At 38.1% G+C, this 20,989-nt stretch overlaps 1 protein-coding gene across 1 annotated transcript in view; it reads right to left on the bottom strand.

Annotated features, from left to right (window-relative positions):
• Positions 1–20,989, bottom strand: part of P3H2 (prolyl 3-hydroxylase 2) — a 151,498-nt gene that overhangs the window by 22,984 nt on the left and 107,525 nt on the right. Inside the window, exons 2-6 of the mRNA XM_059391290.1 lie at positions 9,248–9,400; positions 7,944–8,133; positions 2,732–2,863; positions 603–745; positions 174–263 (exon numbers count right to left, since the gene is read on the bottom strand). Of these exons, the coding sequence (XP_059247273.1) occupies positions 174–263; positions 603–745; positions 2,732–2,863; positions 7,944–8,133; positions 9,248–9,400 (708 nt within the window). The remainder of the gene's footprint in view (positions 1–173; positions 264–602; positions 746–2,731; positions 2,864–7,943; positions 8,134–9,247; positions 9,401–20,989) is intronic.

Genomic DNA, 20,989 nt, shown 5'->3' with positions numbered 1-20,989 from the left:
GGAGGAAGCAGGCTCCCTGCTTCCTCCTCTCTCTCTGCCTGCCTCTCTGCCTACTTGGGATCTCTCTCTCTCTCTGTGTCAAATAAATAAATAAAATCTTTAAAAAAAAAAAAAAGAAGAAGTCAATTGAGTATTCTTTTAAAACACATTTCCTCTTCCTTTTTTGCTCTTACCGGTTCTGTGTATGAAAATCCCAGGCCCTCTGCAGCTGATTTTATTAGTTCTGATTCCATTTTATGACGCTTCACAAACACTGCCAAATCCTAGAGGAAAAAAAAAAAAAAAAAGAATGAAAAGTTTATATTTAAGTAACAGTTAAGGAATATGATAAATGTTCAAGTGGAAATATTTTTCAATAGACAGTGACAAGTGAGCTAAAAAAATATTCACAGCTGCACAAAAAGTCTCCTTCTCAATAGATTTTCACAAGCTGTCACATAGGAGAAAAATATGCTTCTGGCATTAGTACTGAAGTACAAAAGAACTGCTTTCTAGAACCTTGACTCAATGGCTAGATATCTTCCAGAGCAGTGCTATATTTTTACCATTTCTGCCCAGAGCATCTAGTAGAATGCAGTTTCTTCTCAGGACCTTGGTCTCACCTCTCTGGCCTCAATGGATGCTGGGTCACTGCTGTCATCCAGGAGACTCTCATAGTAATCTACATTGTCTAGGACGTCCTCATCATCTGGATGGAGGAGAAGATAAGCCTTGGCACACTCCAAGGCTTTCACATATTCACCAACTGAAAGACCAAGGAGTTGTAGCATTAGAGTCAGGCTAGGTCCATTGAGGAGGTTTGTAAGAAATACTTCAACATACCTGTGAGAGGTCTGCAGTAAACATGAGTAAGAGGGAGGATAAGGTGAAGCTGAATAGCATATGCAGAAATGGTCACAGACCAAAACAGATTGTCAAATATGGAGAAACAACTGATGGCTGCCAGAGGGGAGGTGCGTGAGGGGATGGCGGAAATTAAGGGGATCGGGAAGTACAAACTTCTAGTTGTAAGATAAATAAGTCACAGAGCTGAAAAGTTTAGCATAGGGAATACAGTAAGACCGTAATAACGTTGTTTGGTGACAGATGGTGACCATGCTTATCATAATGAACCCTGAGTGATTGTCAAATCACCATGTTGTACACCTGAAACTAATACAACACTGAGAGCTAATCATACTTCAAAAGAGAGCCACAGACAAAAGGAAGGACATGATTTCAGGTGTTTAAAATGGTACTACCTTTGGACTGCTTTGGTGCTAGATGCTTTACATCAATTATTACAAGTTTCCACCTGAAGATGTTTGTTGACAACTTCCATTAGTTAATACAAATAAGCAGAGCAGAATTTTGGCAGTTAATTCTGTTTTTGTCCTGAGTTCGACCACGTGACATCTAAAACCGATTTCAGCAATCCCAATTCTATTAATTGCTTATAAGCGTGAGGAAAGATGTTCAATCTCTCTTTCTCAATTAGAGAAATAGAAATTAAAACTATACTGAGATAAAAATTTTCACCTAGTGGGATTCGGTAATAGTCTAAAATTTCACAATATATTCTGTTGATGAGCAATGAAAAATGTACTATACATGGAAGAAAATTTGGCAACATCTATCAAAATTTAAAATGAATGAATGATTCGACACAGGAATTGTACTTCCAGAAACCCATCCTATAGATATTCACTTGTAGATGTGAACTAACTTACATAAAATATTACACATTTGATCCTTGATTGAAATACCAGTTACTAACAACACAATACCCATTAGTAAGGGGAGGCATGAAATAAATTACAGTACAATGGTATGTGGATGTAAAGAAAAATTAATGAGGAAGATCTCCATGTATCAATACAATTAGGTTAGACCATATAAAATTGCCAAAATTTTGCTTTTACTGACCTAAGCAAATGGTAATTTCATAGATCCAACCTACTAAAAAATACTTTTTATGATTTTATTTTTAAGTAATCTGTACACCCAACAGGGGGCTCGAACCCACAACTCCGTGATCAAGAGTAGCATGCTCTACCAACTAAGCCAGCCAGGCACCCCTGGTACTATTATTATTATTATTATTTTATTATTATTGAGAGAGAGAGAATCTTAAGTAGGCTCTTCGCCCAGCACAGAACCCAATGAGCACAGAACCCAATGAGCTTCATCTCAGGACCTTGAGATCATGACCTAAACTGAAATCAAGAACCAGATGCTTAACCAACTGCACCACCCAGGCGCACCCTCCTTACTTATATACATTCTTAAGTGAAGAAAGCAATGTAAAAAACAGTGTAAATAATATGCCACCTTCTGTGTATAAGAGGGGGAAATAAGTTAGGGGTGTGTGTGCATACGTGTTTTTAAAAAAAACATAAATCGGAAACTGTGTTGTAGGGCATGTAATTGGGCTACAGAAAAAGGAAGAGAGGGAGACTTTTATGATATTTGGTCTTTGAACTTGCAAATATATGACCTTTTAATATTAAATTGAAAATCATGTAAAATATCAGTCTAAGAAAATTTTCAGGACATCATCACAGCATTTGCCCACTTGTGGTATCACCTGCTCTCTTTGGCCTGAGTGGCGGTGATGTGAGATGAGAGAAAAAAAAAGCCATTTTTTTCCCCCATTGCCTCAATGGTAAAGTGGGAAATACAGAGGAAAATTCAATGTAATGATGAACGACACCCCTTCCCCAAAGGTCTTCCGGGATGATCCATGCTTTACCTCGATAATAGGCAAACTGTAGGTAGTCATAATGAAGGGGAAGAAAGTTCTCAATTGGAGAGAGGCGGCCAGGGCGAGTGGCAAGTTCCCTCACGCATTCGTGCTGACAGACCAGCACCTGCATATAGTGATCTGGAAGACAAGAGTGAGAGGTGGGTCCCTCCCGTTCACTGGCGTGACACACGCACACACACACACACACACACACACGTATATTTGTATGTGTATCTAGATGTTATATTGGGGTGTGGCCAATATTGATCAGGAACCTATTCTACCCAGTTACAGAATAGTTCACCACCTGAACATTGGAAATCCTAATACTGTAGGGACTGCTAAAATATGGAGGAAAGCTCAAGAATTTAGATACACATTCTGCCTCTTTCTCTTTGTTCCCCTTTCTGTGTCCCATACTTCCTGCTATAAACAGCTAAGGATTCTCAAGTGTAGGGTTGTCACACTCCCTTTAGCTCTGGGCTCTCACTCGTCCACACATGGGCTGAGGAAACGAAAGTAGCTAATGTCCCAGAGAAACAAACACTTCTTACATTTTGCCCCAACTTTGATTTTTACAATGAAGATGGAGGTCTTCTCCAGCAAAAAGATTTTATTCATGCTTACGCAGAGCAGGCTCTCTTGAGACTGACGATAAAATCGTCTGACTTCATGACTTCACATTTTAATTTACCACAACTGCCTCCTCTCAACAGAAAACCTCTCAAAGGTTCTCTGTTGGGCAGTTTGGCTTGTCTCCTGATGACTTGAAGAGGGACCCCAGCACACAACAGAAAGGGCGTGTGTCTCTTCTGGTGTGTAGGCAAATGGGCCAGTTCTTGCACGACTTAACTCAACCCAACACAGAACAGCTAACATAATCCCTACAATCCACTGGTTCTTAAATGCAGCAGGAGGATGGGAAGGGAAGAATAAGCTCTGTTTACTTGTGTAATATGTGGAAATAAACAGCTATATAAAGAGCCAACAAATAGCTGTTTTATTTCTTATGAAAATGACAAACAACCTTCAACTGTTTTCTCCTAGTTAGCTGGCCACTGGCATTCCTCTTTACCTTCTAACACACACTCCTCCTAATTCCAAATGACAAGCAAAAGGAAGAGGTGGAAAACACACCCAGTAAGAACCCAAAATCTGAAGGAAGGTAATTTTTCAACACAACATACAAAGATAAACAAAATGAGAGTCACAAAATTATATTTTTTAGGGCTTTAACAAGCATACCTGGAAATAAATAACTACATTGAGAAGCCATTTGTGTTTTTAATGTTCTTCTAACTCTAAAATTAAAATATTCTGGTTTCCTAAATATACCCCATATTTCATTTTTTATTATTTTTTTAAAGATTTTATTTATTTATTTGTCAGAGACAGAGAGAGAACACAAGTTAAAGTGAGTAGCAGGCAGAAGGAGAAGCAGGCTCCCTGCTGAGCAAGGGGCCTGATGCAAGACTCCATCCCAGGACCCTGGGATCATGACCTGAGCCCAAGACAGACACTTAATGACTGAACCACTTATGTGCCCCTACCATTCTGTATTTTTTTTTAAAGATTTTATTTATTTATTTGACAGACAGAGAGAGATCACAGTAGGCAGAGAGGCAGGCAGAGAGAGAAAGGAGGAAGCAGGCTCCCTGCTGAGCAGAGAGCCCGATGTGGGGCTAGATCCCAGGGCCCTGGGATCACGACCTGAGCCGAAGGCAGAGGCTTAACCCACTGAGCCACCCAGGTGCCCCATCCATTCTGTATTTTAAAAGCCAGTTTCACTTTTAATTTAGAACAGTTTTTTTTTTTTTTAAGAAGATTCTATTTATTTATTTGACAGAGCACAAGCAGGAGGAGGAACAGAGGGAGAGGGAGAAGTAGGCTCCCCACTAAGCAGGGAGATGGCCTTGGGACTAGATCCCAGGACCCTGGGATCAAGACCTGAGCTCAAGGGCAGATGCTTAACTGCCTGAGCCACCCAGGTGCCCCTTAGAACAGTTTTGAACCAGACAAGAATTCACAGAGTTAGGATAACACATAAGTTGTGTTTCTTGTCTCCTTTCTATATCAAGTGCAATTACTATGATTTAATACGTTTGAGATCCAAGACACTTCTGTGGAAATACTGTTTAAAATTCCCTTCTCACAATAAATTGGACATGTGTTGAATTCTCAAGAAGACTTGCCATATTTCTGTAATATATAATATTTGACTGAGTGTCAAGAGCTGTGACTTTTTTAAAAATCACTTTTCTTTACGGGAAGCGGGGATAATGGTGGTGATAGTTGTATTAAGTATTAAGTATTAAGAGCCTGAGTTAAGAGATCTCTATTCTTTTCCAGCAACCAACATGTTATGATGACCTCATGCAAACCATTACACGTTGTTCTGTGGGACTCTGTCTGTCAGTTTTCCTAAATCAGATGTAGGACCTTTGCCAAAGCTGTTCAGTGGCCATTGATGGAGGCAAGTCTGGAGGAGGTGGAGACAGGGTACACATCCTTACACAGCTACAAGGTAATAAACTCTAATAAATGAAAAGCATTCCCAAATAAAAGAGTAAGTGTAAACAAATCCTTAACAATTGAAATGTGAAACACACATAAAACTGACATTCGAATGAGCAGAGCTCACAAAAATGCAAGGAAATGACTGTGCCAGAGGCTTAGCAAAACAAAACCTGGGGCGGGGGGATCCTCAATAATTCAGACACTGGTACTGATTTTAGATGAACTGAGTTGGTTTTGGGTAATTGACTATGAGGCAAATAGTTCATCCAACAAACTGATTTTCAGTCTACTGTTTAATCTAAATTTTGAAAGATGTTTCCCAATTGTCCCTCTCAAAGACCCTGACAATTTAGGACCTACATTTTCAAAACATACAGTATTATTAATCCTTTTAATCTGAAATGTGATTGATGGTTATATCATTTTCTTCCTCCTCCCTTTCTCCCTCCCTCCCTTCCTTCCTTCCTTCCATCCTTCTCTTCTTTTTTTCCCTTCCACTCATTCATTTAATGAATATTTACTAAGCACCCACTGTTTGCCAGTCAGTATACTAAGGGGCTGAGGATTAAGCACTTAACAAGAGAAGACATTAGGCAAGTGATAGAGGAAAACAACACCTTTCAAAGTCTGTGAGTGGAAATGAACATGGCATTTCCAGGAAATGCCACAGGAGTGGATCAAAGAGACAGGAAGAGAGGAGAGGAAATTATACACAAGGGCACAATCATGAATATCTTTATTAAAGGTCTTGGGTTTTAGTCCAAAATGGAAGGCTTTGGCTAGGGATGGTGGGGGGAGGTTCTGTGAACATATTTTCCTCTTTTTTTAGACTATTCTGTCTGCCTAGAGAGTAAAACCTCATCAGGACACAAGGACCAGCAAGGAGGCTATCACTGTGCCTTTGTTAAAAGATACTGTGGATATGAACCAGGGTGGTAGCAAAAGGGATGGAGAGAACCAGGGAATCTCCCACGCTTTTAGGCGGTACCACCTATCAGAGTTTGGTAACAAATAGAGGAGAATAGGAATTAGGGGAATCCCGATTGCTTAGGAGGAATCTAAATAAGGAATTAAGGAAAATAACTTTTGGGGACTTGGTTTGAACTGCTCGGTGAGGGGTGCTTTTCATGGAGACCAAAAACATAAGCATTTGGGAAGAGAAAACTCACTTCCTTAATTTGCCTTTTTACATGTATAGGTGAAGCTGAACATCCTTTTTAAAAATACATATTTATAACTTAGAACACAATATGTACTCAACAGATATTTGTTAAGCATTAATTACTGAATAAGTTATCCTTTGTACATTTTTCATTTATGTCGACATTAAAATATATGTCCTAGACTGAGAAAAGCCTAGATTTGATTCCTAGTTTCCCCTTAATCACATTGCTCTGAGGTATAAGTTCCTCATTTAAAAAAGGGAGAAGATGATAGATACCACTACCATCTACCTACCAGAAGTTGTTTTGAGGATTAAAAGATACATAAATATACAAAATGTTTTGCATACTGTAACTGCTATGTAAATGTTGCTTATTATTATGACTATCCATAAGTCAGAAATAAATTACTACTAATAACAATAATTTACAAGTTCTGCTTAAATATTATAGATATTAACTGTTTGCCTATAAATATTTTGCAACTTTTCTACTTGTCAATTGTAAGTTGGCTTGATTTGTTGTATCTTTTGTATTTAAAATCTTATGTAAAGTCTATCTTTTTCTTCATATATCTTGTCTTTTGTCATGCTAAGAACTGGTTTTCCTCTCCTCCCATTATACACAGATTCTCTTGCATTTGCTTCTTTTTTTAAAGATTTATTCATTTATTTTAAAGACAGAGAGAAAGCATGAACACAAGTGCATGCACGGGTAGGGAGAAGGGCAGAGGGATGGAGAGAATCCTCAAGCAGATTTCCTGCTGAGACCAAGCTCTGAGCCAAAATCACAAGTCAGACGCTTTACCAACTGAGCCACACAGCCACCCCTCTTGCATTTTCTTCTAACAGTTTTATTTTCACACCTATATTATTAACATAAATAGAATTTATTTTTGTATGTTTTTCAAATGCTTCCCACCATAAATGGTTAACTAGCTAATCTCTGTAGTAAATGTATAATTCACATTACCTACTATTTTACATGCCGCTTTGTAATATATTACATTCTCATAGATAATAAAAACCTCTTTTAAGTAACTGAAGAAAACTATACAAAAGCATTCACTACTACATTGCTTATAATAATGAAAACCTATAACTTTCCAATATTCATCAGTAAGGGGACTGGTCAAATTAATTATGTTTTCCACATATATTGGAATATTGCACAATCATTCAAAACCATAAAGTAGATCCACACGTACTACTTACATGAGAAGAAGTCCACACTATATTGTTAAGCATAAAATAAAACGAAAACAAAAATATGCTCAAAATCAGTATTCACAGTATTGTCTCATTTTTTAAAAAAATAATAATTATTATAAATAAATACAGAAACATTTACATATGCATCTGAACAAGTTTGGGAGTACAATCACCAAAATTTAAATGAGGTAGATTTATTTATAGGAGATAGGACAGGTTACTATATCTTTCATTTTTTACAATTTTTAATTCTGTATTGATGGGGTAGATTTACAGACTGCATTTCCTATAGTCAGGAAGTAAATAAGGGGGAAAAATAAGCTTTACCTGCAATGGCTTCATAGAGACCAGCTTTGTACCCTAAGTACTCGTACTCTTCAAATCTCTGAGGCCCCTCGCACAGGGCTCTGCACTCCGTATCTTCACTGTAATATTCTCTTAGAGCTTGCTCAAAGTACTTGATAGCAAGCTCAAAGTCATCAGCCTCATAATGTTTAACTCCTGCACTGTAACTCTCCTGCAAAGAAGCAGAAAAAAAAAAAAAAATTACACACACACACACCACACACGCACACACACACACGTATTTATTTTTTCCAAAGAGCACCTGTGGAGCACTTGAATAACAGGGTTCAGGGTCAATCGGGATCATCTGGGCAGGGGGACACTGGGTTTTTGGGCTATGGAAGAATAATGTAGGGTTTTACTGGGAGACAAAAAGTAACTTCCTTGGTTTCAGGGAATTATAAATAAGAATGGTATTATTGAGCAAGGTGAATGCTGTGGCACCAGGCAATTCCATATTCTTTCTGAGCACAAACATGCAAGACACCATTTTCTCCCATCCAAGTACTAACCAGGCCCGGCCCTGCTTAGCTTCCGAGATCAGACGAGATCGGGCGCGTTCAGGGTGGTATGGCCGTAGACAAGACACCATTTTCTAACTCCATCTGAATATAGCTATGGGCATGTAACAACATCCAGTAGATTGGTGTGGGTGACCATGACACACCCAATTTCCAGGCCTGGCCCAATTTAATAATAGTAATAATAATAATAATAGTAATAATGCTTCTATTGAAAATCTCTTATACTGTTCTTCAACCATCTTGGAAGTCACCTGTCAAGAATGGTGACATCTCCAATTGGAAAAAAAAAAAAAAAAAAGCCTCCCCAACTTACTGTGATTTCAAGTAAGTTTTCATTTAAGTGAAAAATTATATAACTTTAAAATACCAGAATTTGAAAAGTACAGGTACAACAGAAAATCAATGGGCAAGGAGCTGGGAAATCACAGTGTGACCTGAGTAGTTCGTACTGGCTTCAACTTCCATGTGTAAAATTAAAGGTTGGAGGTGGCGCTGAGGTTTAGAGGGGGTGACAGATGTTTATATCATGTTTTACTTTTCGCTATATCATACTATTTTCTAAGGGCATTTTCACCTTCTCTCAATTTTTTCAACCCCAGTAATAACAATATTTCATCTGAGAACTCTAAAAAATAAAACCATTACTGTATTAGGAATCGAGAATCAACCTGAGACACCCATTCACAGGAATCTGCTTGGAGTCCAGTGAAACTCAGGAACACCTAGCTCTTTCCAATTAGGGCAAGGATCCCCGGCGCTCACCAGATGTGGTTTGGCTTCCAGATCTACAAGCTGGAGTGCTTCCACGCCGGCCATTGTTCTGTAATTCTCAATGTTCTGCTGCATTTCCATGTGCTCGGGGTTGGCCATGAAAAATGTGTGGGCTGCTTCCACTGCCTTTTCCAACTGGTTAAGCTATGGAGAAAAGAAGAGGACCACATGAAGGCAAATATTTCTAACCCGGCTAAGTACCAGTCCAAGGGATAACGGCTAAAGCGGCAGGGCCAGCTTCCAGTTCATATTCACTGTATGCAATCTCTATACTATAAAGTGGGAGGTTAACGAACAGGGCTCCTAAAATGATATGTGGCTGTTCAGGCTTTGATGAAAATAGCTACATGTGCTCTACTCCAAGTTCATTCTTTACCCACTGTGACCTGAGCCACCTGCTTTTATGGCAAACTGAATCTTTGCACTTCGATTTGCTTCATGGTTGGTCACAATAAAAAGCTGCCAATGCTGTACCATCTCTAATTCATGTTTTTGACATTTTTATCTTTTATTTTCTCTTTTCTCTTTGTTCCTTTTGCCTTTAATCCTGACAATGGGGTACAAACAAACCTATGCATTTCCAAAGGACGGGAATCAGTCTACCTCCCACTCCATCAAATTTACTGGGCTTTAGAATGTGAAGAATACAGAATTATGATTTTTTAAAACATTTTATCTATTTGACAGATAGAGAGAGAGAGATCACAAGTAGGCAGAGAGAGAAGGGGAAGCAGGCCCCCTGCTGAGCAGAGAACCTGATGTGGGACTCGATCCCGGGACTCCCGAGATCATGACCTGAGCCAAAGGCAGAGACCTTAACCCACTGAGCTACACATGCGCCCAAGAATACAGAATTAAAAGGAGTAAACTATTCCAATGTGTAAGAAATGCTGAATACGGCACATAAAATGCTTTACCACATTTTTTTTGAAATACCTGATTCCAGCCTTACAACTTTCTCATCAGCACAAAAGGAAGAATTTTTAGTAACCACTACACAGACAGTACAAAATCTTCTCCTAAACCACACAATACATTGTCCTCTGTGTAAGGCAACGATGCATTCTTTAACAAAATAGAATTGAATTTACCCAATTTAAGACATTTTTCTCTATGCTTTAGACATAGAGAATGTATATAGACGGATCTGTTTGCTCCATATCAAAAAAGTGAATATTCATATTGGCAATCTTTCTCATGGTAAATTCCAAATTATGTTTGATCTATTTTGTAGTATGAAGACATGAAAACTCATTGTCATTAAGAAGTAAACATAAAATCATGGAACAGCATATCTGATTCAATTGAGTCTGTTTTTGACAGTCTTGCCAGTCAGGTATTAATAAGAAATAGAAGTACTAAGTGCCCAAGTCCCCAATTATTGCCATTTTGTGTTATATAAATAATCTTAACCTTCACCATACTGCCCTATTTTAAGACCTGAAACCCTTAACTTTGTTTAATAATAGTAAAACCTTCCCTTTGAACTTGTATACCCTTAGCTACTGGCCTTCCTTCCATTAAGTTTTTGTCTTGTCAACTGTCCCTGCCATTTTTACCTTTGTCCTCAATTCTATGCTCCCAGAATGATCTTGGCTGTCAAAATCATGAATTTTGGATGTGGTTTCTTTTTTAATTTACATTTTTCAACTTCTTAGTCACTAAATATGAACTGTGTGGACATCTATAGTGTTGAGTATATAGGTATAGAAGAAAAACAATAGGTTCTAAATTAGGTATGTGTCTATACTTATCAAATAAACCTGAAAAAATCATTTAAAAATTTATGACTCAGTTATCCTTTTTTTTAAAAAGATTTTTATTTATTTGACAAAGATCACAAGTAGGCAGAGAGGGGTAAGCAGGCTCCCTGCTGAGCAGAGACCCAATGTGGGGCCTGATCCCAGGACCCTGAGATCATGAACTGAGCAGAGGCTTAACCCACTGAGCCACCCAGGTGCCCCTGACTCAGTTATCCTTAAAGGAAAAAAAAAATGCTTGTAAAAACCCCACACTACTATCTACTATATAGGATTTCAGAAGGTTTTAATTGTGTAATATATATAAATGTGCTTCAGAAATCACTAAAATCCTTAAAAATAAACAACAGAATACAATTTGACCCATCCATTTCAAAAATGTAAATAATGATGGTATAAGATGATTGGATAAGAAGATGTGGTATACACACACACACACACACACACACATACACACACACACAGGAATATTACTCAGCCATCAAAAGGAATGAAATCTTGACATTTGCAATAATATAGATGAAACTAGAGGGTATTGTGCTAAGTGAAATAAGTCAGTCAGAGAAAGACAAATACCGTATAATTTCACCCATGTGGAACTTAAGAAGTAAAACATAGGGGAAGGGAAGGAGAAAATAAAATAACATGAAAACTGGAGAGGAAGGCAAACCACCAGAGACACTGAACTCTAGGAAAAAACTGAGGATGGCTGGAGGGGAAATGGTTGGGGGAAACGGATAATTGGGTGAGAGCATTAAAGAAGGCACTTGACATAACGAGCCCTGGATATTATAGGCAAATGGTGAATCACTAAATTCCACCTATGTAACTAATTTTAAAAAAAGGGGGAAAATGATGATGGTGTAATCTATATGTCCAGAGGAGTTACTAATACACTTTGATATACTCTTGTTAATTAAAATTGACAGAACATAAATTTATTTTTTCACTTTCCTACCTTTGTCTTTTGCTTAGGCTGTTCCACCTAAGAGCCTCTGTCCCTTGGTGTTTTCTTACTGAAATCTAACATATCCCATAAAGCCAACCCTAAATCCTGCCTCTCTAAGGGATCTTTTCTCAACATGATAGCCACAGTTACATACAACCATACCACCTTATCCTTATTCCTCTATGAGCACTTGTCATACTCTGCTGTATATTGTACCTCCCTGAGTATATTCATTTTTTCTAGTAGAGCTCTCTGAGAATAGGGACCATATGACTTCTTTTTCTTGTTTGTTTTCCACCTATTTTACATATGGATTTTGTCTATGATATGTCTGGGGAAGAAAGAGGAAAAAAGAAATTCTAACAAATAAATCTTTTACACACAAATCAAAAAGTATATTACATGTCAGTGTGCTTCATAAGCTCTACTGGCTGAAAAGGATAGTCAGTTTAATAACAACATCTCCAAAGTCACCATTCACACTGAGATCTTGCAATAACGGTTACCAACAAAGAATGTTTCATAGCTCTTGAGCACTGCCAGCCAGCACTGACAAGTTAGTTCCTTTTCTTAAATTTTATCATAGTTTTTAGTTTGTTTTGTTTTGTTTTGTCACATTTGATGTTTTCCCCATTCATTTTCTTTGTTTTCCTCATTTATAACCCAGTATTGAGCATCATATCATCTTCCCTAGTATAAATAATAAGATTCCATGCTTCAAGTTAAACTGTAAAACTTATTCATGAACTGGCCATGGTTTTTAAATCATTGTAAACCAGTTCAGGAAACTGGAACTGGCTGCCAATGTCTATAAAAGAAGCCATTATTTTAACTAGAATCTTGTTATCTTTGCACTCTATTTGAGAAATCAGATATACACATTTGAAGCGGTAGGAAAAGTCTGGGTGAACACGTGTATGCTGCATATAATGCCATATTTTGGGATGGAGATTATTATAAGGCCTTGTAAGTACTAGTTTTCAGCTAACCCACCACTTCATTGACACACAAAAAAGCAAACTGTCCTGGAAGGCTCCTCACTGGACTTCCTTTAAGACCAAAATAAAATAGGGGTGCCCAGGTGGCTCAGTGGGTTAAGCCTCTGCCTTCAGTTCAGATCATGCTCTCAGGGTCCTGGGACTGAGCCTACATTGAGTTCTCTGCTCATCAGGAAGCTTGCTTCCCCCTCTCTCTCTGCCTGCCTCTCTGCGTACTTGTGTCTTCTCTCTCTCTCTCTCTGTCAAATAAATAAAATCCTTAAAAAAAAAAAAAAAAAAAAAAAGGACCAAAATAAGATAAACCACAGGAGAGGCTAACTCTATACATTAGAAAAATGCATTGCAAAATAAAGAGCAGCTGAGAAAAGGGGAATGATTTGACAAGATGGTATCAAATTTTGAAGGGAGCCAAGTGAACCATCGGCATATGAGAAATACTGGCCAGAAATGCCTTCAAGAAGCACTGGGTGATTTCATCTCAGGCTGTGAAGAACTAAGGCGAACATTTTCTCCTGCCAAACCAGAAGCAGGACTGTACGTGGCAGTCAGACTGCATGGAAAAAGAAGTGAATGCTGATTAAATCAACACCCTGCTGACATTCCCAAGTTACTCTGTCCACTGGTGAGTGAATGAAATTCTTCTGACGCCCTAGTGGTTTTCCATAGCAAGGAATAAAGAAGCATTTCACAAGGACACATGGACGATTTAGAAACCTTCAGTAGCTATCCATTGACCACAAAAGAGAGTCCAGAAACTATGTACTACGACATTCAAAACCTCCAGGATTTAGCCTCAACTCACCTTCTAGCATAACTTCCTCACCTGCCATGACGCAAATTTTTTCCCAAAAAGGTTCTAGAAGATTGTCTCTCTCTCTCTCTTTTTTAAGAGTTTACTTATTTTTTGAAAGAAAGAGCACTGTGGGGGTAGAGGGAGGGGCGGGGAGGAAGAGGACACACAGACTCCATGCTGGGCAGGGAGCCAGATGCAGGGTGGGCTCCATGACCCTGAGATCATGACCTGAGCCAAAATCAAGAATCAGATGCTTAATCGACAGAACCACTCATGCGTCCCTAGAAGAACTTCTAGATGTTTTTATAATTTACCACATTCCTGTTCAAGAAAATACACACAGTCTCAGTGCTCCAGTCATACCCAAATTCTTCATTTCGCTCATTCACTTATTCAGCAAGTATTTATTTTGTACTGAACTGGTGCCAAACACTGTGATAGTTGATGAGAATACCTAAAACCAAAGACCCTGCTTTCTAGATACTTAGAGCCTCATCAAAGGGGACAAGTCTAAAGTATTTAAATCATTAATGAAATTAATTTCAGACTGTGTGGAATCTATAAAGAAATAAATGAAAACCCAACACTGTAAAATCTGGCTGGGCTGGGGATGGAAGCAGGACTCAATCAGGTAAATTAATCAAAGAAGGTCCCTCTGCTAGGGGATTTTGCAGCTGAGACCTAAATGTTGAGAAGCCAGGCATGAGCAGAATGGGAGGGAGAACATTCCAGGCAAAAGAGAGTCAAGTGAAATGACCCTTTCCTGGCAAAAGAAAGTCAAGTGGAGAAAGTCTTGACATGTTTTAAAAGCAGAGCAGAGACTAAAGAGAGATCTTTGAAAAGCTAGAGACAGACCAAGAGCTCATAGGCTATGGTAAAGTTTATTCTAAGTGCAAGAGGAAACCTTTAAAGAATTTTAAACAATATCTAATACACATTTTAAGATGACAGTTCACGGGCGCCTGGGTGGCTCAGTCGGTTAACCATCCAGCTCTTGATTTCGGGTTAGATCCTGGTCCCTGGGTCCTGGGACTGGACTGTGTCCCAGCTTGCTTGGCATTCTGTCTCTCTCTTTCCTTCTGGCCCGAACCACACTTGCATGTGCTTTCTCTCTGCATAAAATAAAATCAATAAATTTTTAAAATAAATGAATAGGGTTAAGCATCTGCCTTCGGCTCAGGTCATGATCTCTGCATCCTGGAATGGAGTCCCACGTTAGGGGAATACCTGCTCAGCAGGGAATCTGCTTATCCCTCTGTCTTTCCCCCAGCTCTCTCATGGTCTCTCTCTGGGTCAAATAAAACATTCAAATAAATAAATAAATAAATAAATAAATAAATAAAATTTAAAAATGATCATTCAGACTGCTATATGGGAAACAAATCTTTGGTAATAGGCAAGAAAACATGGCAGTAACTCAGTCAGGTAAAAGATGATGCTTTTACTTTTCAAAATAAAAACAGGACAAGCATGGGTCCATACACTGACTTTCTCCCCTCTCTCTTAGATTCTTTTCTGTTTCTCCCGATTTTGCCTATTCTTGCTATAGTGACGTTCTTCAATACAGACACATAATATACAAGAAAACAATTTTAAAATCTCCAAATGTATTTTAAGGGAAATATACAAGTTCCCTGTCTTCTGAAGTAAGAGAAATAGGAAGCTCAAATATTCTGAATACGAAATGTAGGACAGCCTGTAAGACATATGCAAGAAAGGAAATTCTAAAAAAAAAAAAAAAAAAAAAAAAAATAGAAAGAACACCGCACTTCCGAGATAGAGTATTTAAGATTACTTCCTAGCTTCTGAAGTCTTTATATACAATCAGGGTAAAACATCAAGCCCAAATAAGTAATTCCCATTCTCTTCTCCTCAAACATCCACATTTCCAATAAGGAAGGGAATTCTCACTCTGCTTTCACCAGCCTAACTTACGGAATTCATCCGACCTCATGCATTATATTTTGATGAAGTGCTGTATTTTCTGGCCTTGGCTCTTTACTTAAATTTCACAATATAACAACTTCAGGGAAATTGTAACCCCATATGAAGTTTCTTACCAACTGACAAGCATGTAGACACTAAAGACATCCTGTTTCTAGGCCACAGCTGAATTTTTAAGTTTTAGTTAGTAGCATAAACACACTAGCTGGAGGAAAATTCACTAGACTATAACATGTACATCAGGCTTCAACACTGTAAATTCATGGGCTAAAAACTAAACGTTCTTTTATGGAACAGGAAGGATTTTTGTCTTTTGGTGGTTCTTTGTTTAGTAATGGTGACACCACCCATTTTAGTAGCATTTGCTAATGTCTCCAAATTTACCTCAAATGTTTGCCAACTCAGTTACTTTTTCTTTACAAAACCAAATAAATAATTTAAAAAACCGCACAACATATTAAAAGAATATCCTTAAAATAAAGATCTATTAATTTTTTGGGACTCCTGGGTGGCTCAGTCGGTTGAGCATCTGCTGTCAGTTCAGGGTCCTGGTATCGAGGGTCATGATCTCAGGGTCCTGGTATCGAGTCCTGCATGTGGCTATTTGCTCAGTGGGGAGGCTACGACTCATTCTGCCTGCCTCTTCTCCAGCTTGTGTGCTCTCTCCCTGACAAATAAATAAAATAATAAAATAGAATCTTAAAAAAAATCTAGTAAGTTTTGAAACAGAATTTGAAAGCAATTTTTAAACCATTGGATTAAAATAATCCTATGAATTAAAATGTTTCAAATGTAAAGACCAGGCTGCTAATGAGAATTCAATTTTATTTTAGAAAAGTCCTACACATTTCCATATAATGTAGTCAGATTTGGAGAGAGTAAAAAAATAGCTATATAAAAAACAACTTTGCATTCTCATTTCACAGTCTCTGGAGAGTTACTTTCCCTTAATGTTATTACTATAGCTTGTAAAAAGACCCACGCATGAAATTATTTTTATAATTCTGTTATAGAAAGCAATCACTTGTTTCTCTTGACAGATTTATAGAATTAATTTTACCAGACACTGAGGACTGCATAATATAGTGCATTGCCCTTTTCATCTTGGCTACTAAGAAGCTCAGAGCTAAATTTTATTCTCATATACAGCAACTGTGTTATGCTGGGTTTCTAGCATACCAAACTGAAGCTGGTATATTTCCCTTTTTCTTTGACTTTCTTTGTTTTTTTATTCCATTTCAAAAATCTAATGATATAAATAATTGTTTTAGCTAAGTAATTCAAAGTCCTTCTGGACACAGGAGAGTTATAATTTATTCACAAAATAAACCCCTGTAGTAAGGGACATTTCTAGTAGTTAAATTCTTTCTTACCTCTTAATGTGGAGTGTTTAGAAGTTTCTAGCTTTAAAGAATAACATATTAATTCACAAGTTAGGTGCTCATGTTAATGAAGAAAATAAACTTATCTTTGCATGTATGGAAAGTTAGTCTAAAGTGTTGTCATGGATATAAGTAAATATTTATAGCTTTCAAAATGCTATTTGTTAAGGATTAGATGGGACATGACTTTTCTAAAGAGTAACATTTTCTCTATGGGGTAAGCTGGAAAGGAAGAATATGTATTTTTAAAGCATTTTCTTCTGCCAAAGTGCTTATACTCTTTCCTTTAATTACTTACAGTCCTGGGACAGATTAATAGACTCTTGCTTGCTCTTTCTAAAAACTGGTAAGTTTCAAGTTGATGTTTACAACTTAATTGTAAATACTAATGATGAGTAGCCACTGTCAAATGAGGTTAACCTTATGAGCTCAGTGCCACAACAGATCCTATCAGCTAAGTCTGCTAGAAGGTTCTTATCTAAATAAAAACCATCTTCTGGGGTAAGGAAAACACTAAAGTGAAGAAACAGGACTTTGAGCATACCATGTCAGATTAGAGACTACTTAAAACAAAAAGGCCTTGAAGTTTCTGAAAAAGAAGAAAAACTCAGAATATTAGCCAAAAAATACGTGTGTACTTAACTGGACAAAATCACTCAAGCCATCTGTGGACTGTATTGTCTAACTTCCTAACAAGAGGACAGCCAAGACTTGGATGCTCGCTGGTAAGGAGAGAGAACTGTCTCGGTGATGGAATGTAGGCAAGTCATCTCTGCCCCTGAGCCAATGAAACTAACGTGTGGGACTTGCTGGTATGCTACTGTTGTTTTTGGTTCTAAACATTAGGACAGGGTAAGATTGAATATCTGGGCAGGCATCTTAACCTCTACAGTATTGTCCAGAAGTCTCCCTTGAGGTGTCAGAGGATGACTAATCGTTACCGAAAAGAAGGTTCAGGCCAAGATCTCTCTGACATCTGCTTCCTGCTACTGTTTTTGGAAACACAGCTTTAACCTCTTCAGAATTTTCTTTAAAAGGACGATGTCACTCATTTCATATTCTAGTTTTGCCAACATCCCACAACTATGGCAGGGATCATCCCTTTAGCTGGTAAAGAATGTTATTATTTATAATAAATACATAAAAATATTATAAATAATATAAATTATTATTTATCTGATTATAAAAAATAAACACAAATCCAATGTCCCCCTTCTGTGAGCTCAGAACTGTTCTCTCCTGCGTGGCCCCCATGTTGGCGAGCATGATCTTGTTCAAGAGGTTGCTGTTCAGAATTTACCCTGCACATTGTTGTATAGTTTGAAAAGCATTTCATAGTACAACTGATCAAAGTAAGAATAATAACAGTGATCATTTATTGAGTGACTACTCATTTCCTATTTGGAAATTCTTCAAAAACTAGGAGATGAATCCCCTACCTCACCTCAGGCCCAGTGCAGGAGGACTAGATCATTATTCCCAAGGGTTCCTTATGATACAAACAGTAGGATTATGTAGAAGCCAGTGCTGGGATAGACAGAGTAGCCCTTAATGAACTTTACCATATAAAAACAAGTTTTGTTGTTCTAACAGCTCACTCATGCTTTGCTTCTGCCTGGTTTTCATTATGATAAATGGAGATGAATTTTGTCTTTCCCTAGAGAGCCATTAAAAAAAGTTCTAGCTGGCCCTCACTTCCCAGGAGCCAACAGCCAGCTCCCTAATTGCTCACTACCAGAGTGAGGTCTCTGCAGTCATCAGAAGACAGAGCAGGTTCCCCCCTCCCTGAAGTGTACAAAGTTGCAATGGTTTGACTGTATTTGTTAAATATGACTGCAACATGCAACTAACTACAGACTTGGGCTTTCTGTTCTAAGCTATTCTTCAAAAATCAACATGAAATAGCTTCATAAAGATTTGGTACTGATTTTTCTACTCTTGAGAATATGAAAGAGAGAGAGAAAGAAGGGATTTCAAAGCCTTGTGTGCCTGCAACATTGTTTTGTGAAATAAAGTAATGGGCACAAAATGCTTGTCATGGATAAGAAGGAGCAGGAGCCCCCAGGACTGAGACCCAAAGTGTGGTTTATTTCCTGTTTCTCTCCTAAACACCTACATTTCCTGAGTGGATTGCAGCTGGGGGCACACAGTCAGGGAAGAGAAGTAATACATTGGGCCTTGCTTGTTAAAACAAAGAGTTCTGGAACACTAAAAAGAAATTTAAAAAACATTTTTTTTTAAAGTGTTAAGAGTGCTAGGGTGACATTGGTGATAGCCTGGCAAAACTGATGATCTGGGGAGAGCTTCAGAGGTTAGTGTCCATACAGTAAAACACTGTTGTTATAATTTCCAACATCTCCCTTCTATGTTGTGTTTTTGAAAGAAATTTAACTTTCCACCCAAACCACTCCACTGTAAGCAATATAAGAAAAGCAAACAAGCAAATCAAAGGCTTTTCCACTTGTACCTTTTTGGTATAAATATGCCACATTCCTCTTTGAAGTACAAACTCTCTCTAGCCCCAATAAGGGTGGGGAGATTTACTTCAAAATGTATTTCAAAACATTTACTTCATCTCATGTGAAGGAATGTACCATGGCTACAAGCCAAAGGGAGTTTCACTCCAAAGACCCTTCTCAGAGGGGACTTCAAGGAGAGCCTAAGGTCCCTTCAGGTTTCCAACCCATCAAGCTGACTAATGGGTGTTCCTAACCTGACAGGCCACATGGTCTTATTAAAGAGGTGGTTTTGATGATGGAGTTCTTTCTGCGTTCCCCAAGCTCCTCTGGCATCACACCTGCCCTTCTTAAAGCATTCAGCCACAGCAATAACCTTCAGGCTATATTGTAAATTCAATATCCCCGCCATATACACAAGTTAAATATAAACCCAAGAATTTTCTCTGTACCTCAGCCAACAGACTGTACTGGAAAGAAGTTCCAGTCCATCTGAATATCTGAGGAGATTAAAGCTTGGAGAAAATTCACTTATTTGTTGAACTTACCAGGTGGCATCAAACCTTGGGTTACTTTGTGGCACCTGCATTGATCTGTGAACACTAATTTCCATTAGCCACGGATAATGAGGGCTAGAAAAACCCTTTCAATTATTTAGTCCCATGGCCTCAGGTGGAAAAAGGATGAACACAGAAAATTAATGGTAAGGTTGTGGCTAAAACCTAAGTCTTTTATTAAAATGTTAACACACACACATTAGGGATTTTAATCCCCGTTATTTCAAAGTTGAGGTGAATTCATGTATATCTGGTCCACGTGACGAGTGTTTGTTGATCACCTCTGTCATAGAAAGAACTATGATAGATGTTCTGTGAGGTTATAAAACATTTACAATATGGTCCTTGATCTTTTATTAAATACACTCCAGTAGGTCAAGGAGATGTACACAAATTATTAATATCGAGAACTAAGTTTCTGCAGGATTAGAGGGCAGAGTTAGTGGGTAGCAGGCAACACAATGCTACAGAAATTGAGAGAAATTTGAACCTGAGAGGTTCAGGGAAGGCCTCATTGAGAAAGTGGGACTGAGGCTGAGTCATGAAGAATGAAAAACACGTGGATGTCTCGGATACAGAATTAGGTGAGCAGGGAGAAATAGAATAAGTCATATCTTTATAGAAGAGTCATTTGGCTAACCTGGCTCACATGCAAGGTCTAGATTACAGAGTAATGGGGGAGAAGGATAAACAGGAATATACCGTGGGGCTCTACGAACACTAAACCAAAGTGTTTTCATTCTTGGATAAAGAGAAATAGATACAGCTATGTGTGTATGTGTATGAGTGCAGTCAAGAAAATCTCTCCTGCCTCATTCCAAAAAGGACTGGAGAAATACAAATTTGAGTTAGCTATGGAAAACCTCTTTCTTCAGATTTTATTTATTTATTTGT

This window comes from Mustela nigripes, chromosome 2 (assembly GCF_022355385.1).
Source record: "Mustela nigripes isolate SB6536 chromosome 2, MUSNIG.SB6536, whole genome shotgun sequence".
Lineage (NCBI taxonomy): Eukaryota > Metazoa > Chordata > Mammalia > Carnivora > Mustelidae > Mustela > Mustela nigripes.
This window is presented reverse-complemented; position numbering and strand designations above follow the sequence as displayed.